This window comes from Stegostoma tigrinum, chromosome 4, assembly GCF_030684315.1.
Source record: "Stegostoma tigrinum isolate sSteTig4 chromosome 4, sSteTig4.hap1, whole genome shotgun sequence".
In the NCBI taxonomy this organism is placed as follows: Eukaryota; Metazoa; Chordata; class Chondrichthyes; order Orectolobiformes; family Stegostomatidae; genus Stegostoma; species Stegostoma tigrinum.
Window position 1 is genome coordinate 8217472 of NC_081357.1, and position 12230 is coordinate 8229701.

Here is a 12230-nt window from a genome sequence, read left to right on the forward strand (position 1 = left end):
ACAGAGTAATGGTGAAGGGTTGCTTTTCGGACCGGAAGCCGATGATCAGTATTTCACAGAGACTGGTTTTGGGTCTGTTTTGTTTGTCACTTATCTAAATAATTTGGATGAAAATATAGAAGGCATGGTTAGTAACTTTGCAGACGAGACCAAGATTGGTGTCATAGTAGACAGTGAAGAAGGTTTTCTAAGATTACAAAGGGATCTTGATCAAATGGACCAATGGGCTGAAAAATGGCAGATGGAGTTTGATCTGGATAAATGCGAGGTATTGCATTTTGGTGTTACAAATGAGGTTAGGGCTTATGCAATTAATGGTAGGGCCTAGGATTAGAGGTAGATAATTCCAGGGACCTAGGATTGCAGGTACATAATTCTTTGAAGTTTGTCACATATAGACAGGCTGTTTAAAAAGGTGTTTGGCACACTTGTCTTCATTGCTTAGTCCTTCAAGCTCAAGAGGTGGGAAGCCAAGTTGAGTTTGTACATGACATTGGTGAGACCTCTTCTGGAATACTGTGTCCAGTTCTGGTTGCCCAGTTATAGGAAGGATATTATCAAGCTGGAGAGGGTTCATAAGAGATTAATCAGGATGTTGCCGGCTATGGAAGGTTTGAGGTATAAAGAAAGGCTGGATAGGCTGGAACTTCTTTCACTGGAGCGTAAGAGGTTGAGAGGTGTCTTGATAGAAGTTTATAAAAAAATGAGCGATATAGATAGAGTTAATGGTCATTGTCTTTTCAAGACAAGGGGACATTTTTAAGGTGAGTGGAGAGATTTTTAAAAAGACATTCTAGGCAAATATTTTACGCAGAGGGTGGTTCGTGTTTGCAGTGAACTTCTTGAGGAAGTGGTGGATGTGGATACAATTACAATGTTTAAAAGACATTTGGATAATTACATGAATAACAAAGATTTGGAGGGATATGTGCCAGGAGCAGGCAGGTAGGATGAGTTTAGTTTGGAATTATGTTCGGAATGGACCGGTTGAACCAAAGGGTCTGTTTCCAAGCTGTATGAGTTTATGATTCTATATAACTGTCATCATCAGGGTGTGGTGTAGGCCTAGTGGTATCATTTCAGAACTATAATCCAGAGACCCAGCTAATGTTCTGGAGACCTGGGTTTGAATTATGTCATGGCAGATGGTGGAATTTGAATTCAATGAAATATCTAGTATTAAGTGTCCAATAATGACAATGAAACCATTGTCAATTGTCAGAAAAATCCATCCAGTTCATTAAAGTTCTGTAGAAAAGGAAACTGTCATCCTTACCACCCTAACCAGGTCTGACCTACATGTGATTTCCGTCAGTGAGATGGACTCCTAACTGCCTACTGGGCAATTAGCAATGTGCAATAAATGCTGATCCAGCCAGCGATTAAAAGTACTTGGACTGGATGAACCACAGCTGCTGTGGGAATAAGTTAGGATGAGGAATCCTTTGGGGAATTACTTGCCACCTGATTCCCTGAAGAATTTCTACTGTCAACAAAACTCAAGCTGTCTGGTTAAAGTACACCCTCCACCACCTAAACCATTCAGAACATCCGTCATTGGTGTTTGATAGCAACCATGTGTAACATCTATAAGATGGAGGACAGGTTATTCAGTAGCATCCCCAACCCATGACCTCTCCTCAACTGGAGCATCTGCCAAGCAGATGAAGTGTAGAATTTGTTTGGCATGAGGGAAGACCCAAAAGATCATCTTTGATCCTTCAAGACCAAATAAATCCCTAAACTTGCCTCAAACTACCAGATCATACTTGATCTCTATATCCCCACCCTCTCTTCTCCAGGTGTTGCTGAATCTGATGTCTAATTTAATCATTGGCACCTGAGCTTGCTATACAGGAGAAGATAGTGGTGCAGTTGTAATGTCACTGGATCGATAAACCAAAGGTCCAGGCTAATGTTATGGAACACTGTTTAAACTGGGTAACAGAGCAGCTGGTGACGTTTTAACTAATAAATCTAGAATAAAAAGCTGATCACAGTAATAGAACATAGAACATTACAATGCAGTACAGGCCTTTCGGCCCTCGATGTTGCGCCGATTGGTGAAACCAATCTGAAGCCCATCTAACCTACACTATTCCATTATTATCCATAATCATGACCAATTGTTGTAAAATTCATCTGGTTTACTAACGTACTTCAGGAAGGAAACCTGCTACCGTTATCTGGTCTAAGTGACTTGACTCCAGAACCATGGCAATATGATTGACCTTAATTTCACTCTGAAATGGGCTAACATGTTACTTGATTCAAGGGCATATAGGAATGGGCAGCAAATGCTGACTTGGTCAGCAATGTTGACATCCTTTAAAACATTTAAAGAATAAACTTCTATCTTGTCAACTAGTGACTACACCTGTGCAGACAGCAATAGAATTTCTCAATGAGACCTCTTGTGGTATAGTGGTAGTATCCCTCCCTCTGAGTAGGTCCAGGTTGAAGTCCTACCTGCTCTAGAGATGTGTCATAACATAACAGGTTGATTAGAAAACAACTATAATACTTGAGTCAGCATAGTAAACAAAACTCAGAAAGCAAGATCTTATATTGTGGATTGTCACATTTTCGGTTTTTCTACCCTTTCATCTTCCTAAGGTTTCATATCATCCTTGGATGGCACAACACAAGAAAACAAACTGCGTTTCATTCAGAACTTCAAATGGACTGACACTTTACATGGAAATATTGTAAGGTGTGTCTCCTAATAATTGTATGTTTACTGTTGATTTAAATGTGATGAAATGGTGATTTACCTTCTTATGACGGTGACCAAATTGGGTAAACTTCGTGATTACCTGTTTTTTTGTTTTTGCCCCTCCTTGACTGAAGGTGTTGACTTCTTGCAATGGTACATTTGGGTCTCATTTTACCTCCAATATTCAAGCGACTATTGGAGAGACAGAAAGGACTGCAGATGCAGGAAGCGAGAGTAGGTAAAGGTGAAGCTGGGAAAGCAGAGCAGGCCAGACTGCATCCAAGGAACAGGGAAGTCAACATTTTGGGCTGAAACCCTTTGTCAGGACTTGGGACAGGGGTGGAGATGGGGTGGTTGTTGGTGTTGTAGGTGAGATGAAGATAGGTGGATGCAGGTTGTGGGTGGAGAGATTTTGAAGCTAGTGATGCAGATAGGGGGTTAGTGTGGCTGGTCACTGAGGAGGTTGGAGTGGGTGGGTGAGTTAGGTTGGAGGTGGAGAGATTTTGAAGCTGGTGAAGTCAATATTCAGGCCATTGGGCTGTAAGCTCCCAAGGCAAAATATGAGGTGTTGTTCCTCCAGTTTACGTTTGGCCTCGCTCTGACTGTGGAGGCGGCCAAGGATGGACATGTCATCAGGTGAGTTGGAGGGGGAATTAAATTGGATGGAAACTGGAAAGTTGTGTTGGTTGGGATGTGCAGAGTGCAGATGCTCCGCGAACTGGTCCCTGATTCTCCCCGATTTGGTCTCCCCGATATAGAGGAGACTGCATCGAGAGCACTGGATGCTGTAGATGGGGTTAGATGAAGTGCATGTGCATCTCTACCGGATTCGGAAGGATTGTTTGGGGCCTCGGATAGGGGTAAGAGGGCAGGTGTAGAGGCAGGTGTTGAACCTCCTGTGGTTGCAGGGAAAGGTACCAGGTGTGGTGGAAGGGTTGTTGGGAGTGTGGAGCTGATGAGGGAGTCGCGGAATGAATGGTCCCTGTGGAAAGCAGACATGTGGTGGGGAGGGAAATATCTTTTTGGTGGTGGGGTCTGGTTGTAGGTGGCAGAAATGTCACAGGATGATGTTATTTCTGGGCTCCATTTACCTTCCCCGGTCCTGACAAAGGGTCTCGGCCCGAAATGTTGACTTCCCTGCTCCTTAGATGCTGTCTGACCTGCTGCACTTTTCCAGTTACACATTTATTGACTTAAGTGGCTATTATTCATCAATGAGGTTTTGATACTAAATGAAATAGTTGGAGGTTCATTGCAGATCTTTTTTCCAGAAAGAGAGATGTTTTTATGCAGCATTTTTCAAAACCTCAGGAAATGCCAAATGAACCACAACCAATGAAAAATGTTTGAAGTATGACATTGGAAATGTATCAGCCAGTTTCCACACTGCTGGGTCCAATAAAATAGCAATGATGTAATGACTAGATCATCTGCTTTAACAAAGCTGGCTTCAGAAAATGTATTGGCTGAGGGATGAACTCTCCAGCTCTTAGAATAGATATTTTGCGTTCTACTGTTTCATAAGTAGCATGGTGGATATGTGTGATGAAGGTTCTTGATTTATAATTCTATATTATGTGTTAACAAGGGAACTATTTGTAGTTTCATTTGAGTTCTGAGAATGATGCTAGGTGGTCTGGAAATGTGCTGACTTATGTTTAAATTAAAATGGAAGTGAAATAATTAAGTGCTTCAGAAATTATAGGCAAATTGGAGAAAATAAAATTATTTGTGCCCTATGCTAATGGAAATCAGAGATGGAACCAGTGCTTTTTAATTTTTGAAGAAAAACAACAGTGAGTGTACATGCATTTTTCAGAGAATGAAGCAGGTTATTAAGATAGAAAAAGATCTCTAAGAGCAGCAGTGCAGTTTTGGCAGTCTCCAAACAGTCAGGGCAGAAGAAAAGTCTTGAGCAGCTTAGATGTTATAAGAGAAAAGGTCCGGAAACAGTGCTTTAAGATGTCAGAGAGGAATGCATCCTACAAACCTCTTAAGAGGTAAATGACCTGTTGGCATTTTACGGACCCTTTGAACAAAGATAACTAAAACGATAGCATCGAGAGAATGCCAAAGTTTAACAGAAAGAAACCAAGTACGACAATGCAAATTGAACAAGAAATTTGAAATTAGAAAATAAAACCTTTTGATGAGGTTTTGAATATCCATAAAGGTGTTGAGGATGAGAAGGTCTTATTTCTATCTTTATTTCTGCTTTTTGTAATATGACTGTTACAAAAAGCTTATTTATGGTGCAAAATAGTTTTCCTTCTTGTGTGTAATACACTGTTCTTTTGTGCAAGGTATATTGGAAATCATTTGCGAAGGTGCTTGCATAGTAACCAATTGCAATAGTAAACTTCTGGTCAGTCAATCCAGGTTTCAGTCTGGGATATTACTTGGCTAATATTACCCAAATCTGAAATCATACCATGCTAATGAAATGTGAGGCTGGATGAACACAGCAGGCCAAGCAGCATCTCAGGAGCACAAAAGCTGACGTTTCGGGCCTAGACCCTTCATCAGACCTTCATCTAGGCCCGAAACGTCAGCTTTTGTGCTCCTGAGATGCTGCTTGGCCTGCTGTGTTCATCCAGCCTCACATTTTATTATCTTGGAATCTCCAGCATCTGCAGTTCCCATTATCTCTCATACCATGCTATTGGGTTGGTAATCCAGTGTCCTGAGTTGAACACCCATCATGGCAACTGGGAAATTTAATTTCAGTAAATTACATTTGGAATGACAGAAAATTAATATTTGAGGCAGTGACCATGAAATTACCAGACAGTCATGAAAACTGACCTGGTGGACAAATATCCTTTAGAGAAAACTTGCTGTGTTACTTGGTCTGGCCTACATGTGACTTCAGACCCGTGATAATGTGATTGGCTTTAAATTGATCTCTGAAGTGACCTAGTGAGCCAGGCAGCTATGTGCATATGCAGAGATTGTAGGAACCCTATGGTGGAGAATATGAGATAACAAGGTGTAGAGCTGGATGAACATGGGCCAAGCAGGACGTTTCAGGTCTGGACACTTTCTGAAGAAGGGTTCTGCTTTCTTGCTCCTCTGATGCTGCTTGGCCTGCTGTGTTCATCCAGCTCTACACCTTGTAATCTATGCGCATATACATCTGTTTTCACAGCTATGTTCTGGTTTTAATTCATGTTTGCCTGTAATTAGCATATTTTATCCTGAATTACATGCACAGTCGCACAGCAAATAACACATCTGTAAAGAATAGGTTACCTGTTTACAATAGGCTGTTATGCAGAACTCTGCACCTGTGTTCAGTCACTTTTTTAAAAAAAACCTATCATTTTGTTGCTGGAAATTTCAGCTAATAAAGTGTTTAGCTGCACTAACAGCAGAAAGGAGGTTTAAAAAAATTAGGGCTAGGATTAGCAGCAAGGACTAGAAATCTGGCTAAACTAGCTGAAGTTGAATTAAAACTAAGGAAAGGAAATAAGAGGCAGATAGGAGGGAATAACAAGATTTGGCTGAACAACCAGAACAGAGAGGTGACTACAGCTCAGGGAATGAGCAGTAAGTGGTGGGACTGAATGTAGGTTTGAGGAAGCAGGAATTGACTTGAAACAGAATTAACAATCACTTTCTTTACAGAATACCATTTTATCCAAATGATTTGATTTATTATTGTCACGTACCTAGGTACAGTAAAAAGTTTTGTTTTGCAAGAAATACAGGCAGATCATAGAGTGATTAGACTGAGTGAGGCATACAAGGTTATAGCTGCCCAGGAAGTGCGTAAGCGCAAGACCAGCAGTAGATTTGAAAATTGAGAGGTCCATTCAGCAGCCTAACAACAGCAGGGAAGAAGGTGTTCTTGATCCTGTTGACATGTGTGTTTAAGTTTCTGTCACCCCTGCCTGGCGGAAGAGGTTGAGAGGGATCTTTGATTCTGTTGGCAGCCAAAGTCGGCCACATAAGAAGTGTAAATGGAATCAGTGGATGGGAGGTTGGCTTTCATGATGGTCTGGGCTGTTCACGCAACTTTCCGTAGTTTGTTGGGGTCCTGGGCAGAGCAATTGCCTTGCAAAGCTGTTAGGTACCCAGATCGAATGCCTTCTAATGTGTATCTGTAAAAGTGAACATGCTGAATTTCCTAAGCCTCCTGAGGAAGAAGAGGCATTGTTGTGACGCTGTTGGTCACTGTCTGGGCCAGTTGCTTTCTTTGGGTTCACTCTGAAGGCCAATCTGATATCTGCAGTGGTGACTGAGGGCATGGGTGTATCTGGGGCTGTCGGGGCAGGTGACACAGATTGTTGGTTATCATCGCTCCTAGGAACTTGATGCTGTCAACCCTCTCCACCTCAGCTCCATTGGTGTAGATAGGCGTGTGTCCTCCACTCATCTGGAATTCGATGATCTGTTCTTTGGTCTTGCTGGCATTGAGGGATAGATTGATATCATTGCAGCGCAACACTAAGCGTTCTGTCTCCTTCCTGTATTCTGACTTGCCATTGTTTGATGTCTGGCCTACAATGGTGGTGTCTTCAGTGAACTTGTAGATGGTGTTCATGCAAAATTTGACCATACAGTCATGAGAGTACAGGGAATACAGCAGGCAGCTGAGTATGCATCCTTGCAGGGTGCCACTATTGAGGATTGTTGTGGAGATGCTGTTGCCAGTTCTCATTGATTGTGATCAGTGGGTCAGGAAGCTGAGGATCCAGTTGCAGAAGGCGAAGTGGAGACCTTGGTCTTGGAGCTTTAGGTTAGTTTAGTTGGGATTATAGTGTTGAAGGTGGAACTATAGTAAATAAGTAGGAGCCTGACATAGGTATCCTTATTATCCAGATGTTTCCAGGATGAGTGTTGAGGTAGAGAAAAGGTGTCTGCTTTGGGCCTGTTTCACCAGGAGGCAGATTGCAATGGATGAAGGCAGGCTGCAACGTTTGAGTTGACATGGGCCATGATTAACCTCTCGAAGCGTTTCATGATAGTGGAGATCAGAACCACTAGGCGATAGTCATTGAGGCACATTGCATGTGTTTTTTTTTAGTACTTGGATGATGGTAGTCTTCTTGAAGCAGATGGTGACTTCAGATTGTAGCAAGGAGAGACTAAAGAATACTCCCCCCAGATGGTCCATGCAGGATCTGAGTGCAAAACAGAGGATTCTGTCTGGGCCAGTTGCTTTCTTTGGGTTCACTCTGAAGGCCAATCTGATATCTGCAGTGGTGACTGAGGGTATGGGTGTATCTGGGGCTGTCGGGGCAGGTGACACTGTTGAAAGATAACTTTTACCACTTTGCTTAAATCTGACCAGATTACACTCTGAATTACAGGTAAATGTGACAAGTGCATGAAGTGCAGTATATTCCCATAAGAAGCAAACAAAAAATTGCCAGACAAGTCTGTTCCTGAGGGGTGAATGCTGACTGAGAGACCTTCCGGCACCATTTTGAATAATATGATGAGTCCACTTGCACCTGCCACACACACACCATCAGTTTAAGTACTCCTTGGAAAGACAACATAGTATTCACTTAGTATTAGACTGAAATGTTCAAATCCTTGAATGGTGCCTGAGCCACAAGATTGTGACCCAATCTAGAAACTTGTACTCGAGCCAAGCTAACACTTGAGAATGATACGTGAAACTGATCCCTGTGCCCCAACGGGCTGTTGTACCACGTCCAGTCCCGATACACCTGCATTCACCATACAGATGGCTGAAAGGCCCTCTGCTTCTTCCAGTCCCGCAGGCCCGACCAGTCCCCCGCCACTGACACCCTCATTTGCTTAGCCGAGCTCGTCCTCACCCTCAACAACTTCTGTTTCAACTCCTCCCACTTCCTACAGACAAAGGGGGTGGCCATGGGTACCTGCAGGGGCCCAAGCTATGCCTGCCTCTTTGTAGGTTACGTGGAACAGTCCCTCTTCTGTACCTACACTGGCCCTAAACCCCACTTCTTTCTCCATTAAATTGATGACCGTATCAGTGCCGCTTCATGCTCCCACGAGGAGCTCGAACAGTTCATCGACTTCACCAACACCTTCCACCTCAACCTTAAGTTCACCTGGACCATCTCTCACCTTCCTGGATCCCTCTGTTTCCATCTCTGGCAACCACCTGGAAACCAATGTCCATTTCAAGCCCACCGACTCCCACAGCTACCAAGAATACACCTCCTCCTACCCACCTTCCTTCAAAAATGCCACCCCCTATTCTTAATTCCTTCGCCTCCACAGCATCTGCTCCCAGGGTGAGGCATTCCACTCCTGCACATCTCAGATGTCTTCAAGGACCGCAACTTGCACACCCACACCCATACCCAGGACGTCCTCGACCGTGTCTCCTGTATTTCCCACAACTCATCCTTCAAAACCCCTCGTTACAATAACAACCAGAATAGAATCCCCCTCATCCTCATGTACCATGCCACCAACCTCCAGATCCAACGCATCATCCTCCGACACTTCCCCGCCATCTTCAATCCGACCCTGCCACAAAGACATTTTCCCCCCCCCCCCCCCACCCATGTCTGCTTTCCAGAGGTGCCAATCTCTCCGGGACTCCCTTGTCCGCTCCAGTCTTCTCTCCAGCCCCACCACACCCGGCACTTTTCCCTGCAACCGCAGGAGGTGCTGCACCTGCCCCTGCACCTCCCCCCTCACCCTCATCCCAGGCCCCAAGATCCACATCAAGTAGATGTTCACCTGCACATCTGCTATTGTGGTATACTGCAACCGCTGTTCCCTTTGTGGCCTCCTCTACATCAGGGAAAACAAGCAGAGGCTTGGGGACTGCTTTGCAGAACACTACGCTCAGTTCACACTAAACAATTGCACCTCCCAGTCGCAAACCATTATAACTCCCCCTCCCATTCCTCAGATGACATGTCCATACTAGGCCTCCTGCAGTGTCATGACGATGCCACCCGAAGGTTGCAGGAATAGCACCTCATATTCCGCTTGGGAACCCTGAAGCCCAATGGTATCAATGGGGACTTCATAAGCTTCAAAATCTCCCCTCCCGCTACCACATCCCAAAACCAGGCCAGTTTGTTCCCCCGTCCCTAACTTGCCCTTCCTCCCACCTCAAGCCCCACCCTCATTTCCCACCTACTAACCTCATCCCGCCCCTTGACCTGTCCGTCCTCCCTGGATCTACTCCCTTAACTCCCCACCTACAGTCACCTTTACTGGCTCCATCCATGCCTCTTTAACCTGTCTCCTCTCCACCTATCATCTTCTCTATCCATCTTACTTCCGCCTCTCCCTCTCTCCCTATTTATTTCAGAACCCCCTTCCCTCCACCCATTTCTGATAAAGGGTCTAGGCCTGAAACATCAGCTTTCCTGCTCCTCTGATGCTGCTTGGCCTGCTGTGTTCATCCAGCTCAGCTTCTGCAGTTCCTACAATCTCTGTACCAAGGTACTGTTCATTTCAAGAGTAGAACCTGTTTTGGTCTTAAATCACTTCAGCTTTTCACCTGTGCTGTTAACTCATCTCATCCAGCTAGAACTGTAATTAGCCTTTATATTCCTGGACAGGATATGGGGAAGGAAGCATTAGCCTGAGTACTTGTTTTATCCTGCAATATGTGCTGAAATTGTAGTTAATAGCTCAGTAGTGTTGTCCTCACCCTGATGGTGAGTTCGCTGCCTAGATAGCGACAGGTATCAAAGTAATCACATTCCAGGTTGTGTGGTACTTCACGTATACTGTATAGAATATGTAACAATGTCAGGCAAAAAGAGCAATTGGTTCATTCAACCTATCTCATTTAAAGAAAAAACTTTCATGGGATGAGATTGCCACTGGATAGGCCAGCATTTATTGCCCATCCAAGAGGGCAGTAACCACACATGTAGTCCATGGCAGGACATTAGTGAACCAGATGGGTTTTTCTTAACAATCTGCAATCCTCTTAAGACTCTTAATTCCAGATACTTATTGAATTCAAATCCTACCGTCTGCCATGGCAGGATTTGAACCAGAGTCCCTGGAAACTTATCTGGGTCAGTGGATTAACTGTCCAGCAATAATACCACTTGGCCAACCCCTCCCCTTGAAGTATGTGTTAAGTACTGTAACTCCATCATTAACCATGTAATCTTCAAGTAATAAACGCACATTGTACAAATTCTAGGGAATTTCTTGGTCTTCAGAAGGTGATCAAAACAAGTTCCAGGAATATTGAGATCATCAAGCACATCATCCAGTGTGCCAGTTTTCATACACGCCAATTGCGACTCAGTCAGGAATTCATTTAGATGAAAATCCTCGATGGTGCGGAGGAACAATTTTATTCTGAAAAGTTCTGAGGAAAAGTAATATTATTCAAGTTAGAATTGAGTAATCCATTCTCCATACAGCACAAATTCTGTGATTACACAAGCTGTAATAATGGTGCTATTCATCAATGAGTGGGTGACTTACAGTCCAACGAGCTGCAACCAGAATTTGAACTCCATACAGTCACTTTGTCACAAACCGTATTGAGGACCTGTGTAGGACTTGCAAATTCTGCTCTAGCTTAAACAATGGAAATGTGCTTTTTTAAAAGCTGAATAGTGACTTTTATCGCTCAAGTCCTTTCTAATGCAAATTGTCAGCAAATAATATTCCTTGGAATGAAGGCACACAGAGCAATAACAAATGAACATCTTGATGCCTAAGGCATATTAGTGAACAAAGAAGAGTTTCAGCAGATTCCGTAGAACTCTGAATGAAATCAGTTTTCCTTCATTTTAATTTTTGAGAATCCCCTAATGCACTCTTTTACACTCCAATCTACTTAGGTGCATTGTGTTCTTTTCTGAAATTGGAAGTCGAACATTCAAGAGTGAGACAGGTTCCTTCCTGCATGTTTCCCTTTAATTGATAGTTGTTTACTAGTTTGGAGCCCCAGTATTGCTTGAACAAGACACTTTTTGACACAGCTTTTTGTCCTGCACTCCAGAGCATTTGCAAGAATTGCAAAATAAAAGGGAAGTAAGTTTTATACTGTTTGAGAAGTGAGTATGTTGATTTGTTGGAAAGGTGACTGGGATTGATAGATCTATTGCTATGGAAAGTACACTAGTTGATGACTGACTGTTAACTGTGGAAATTTGTCAGGCAGGTTGACTGTAATTGGTTAAAGCATTGCCCTGAGGAATGAGCCAGAGAATGGCTGTTGCCTATTTTAAATTGCAACAGTATACTTTCGATCTACCAAGAACAGAGCCCTGTGTATTAATATGTAGCTTCTGGCATGCCCAAATATACCACGCTGAGAGTCCAGCTGGCAATCTTGAACTGGTTGTCAGCACAGTGCTTAGTGCATTCAGGATTATTTAGCAAGTGGTGTCCAATTGTGCAATCACATCTACTGTTGGAGACTCTGGTGGTTTACAAGCATGGCCTGGTATGGTGGTATGTTGTCTGTTGCAAACAGCTGCATTTGCCAATTAACCTACTAATGGGTACAGAATACCATCTCCTTACATTGGTATTTTTCTAAATGTCCTGATGAGCAGAAGAAAATTTCAACAAA

The 12230-nt window shown here is 43.4% G+C and overlaps 1 protein-coding gene across 1 annotated transcript in view; it reads left to right on the plus strand.

The window, feature by feature from the left end:
• Positions 1-12230, plus strand: part of brox (BRO1 domain and CAAX motif containing) — a 48377-nt gene that overhangs the window by 9746 nt on the left and 26401 nt on the right. The window contains exon 3 of the mRNA XM_048530833.2: positions 2617-2713. Within this exon, the coding sequence (XP_048386790.1) occupies positions 2617-2713 (97 nt within the window). The remainder of the gene's footprint in view (positions 1-2616; positions 2714-12230) is intronic.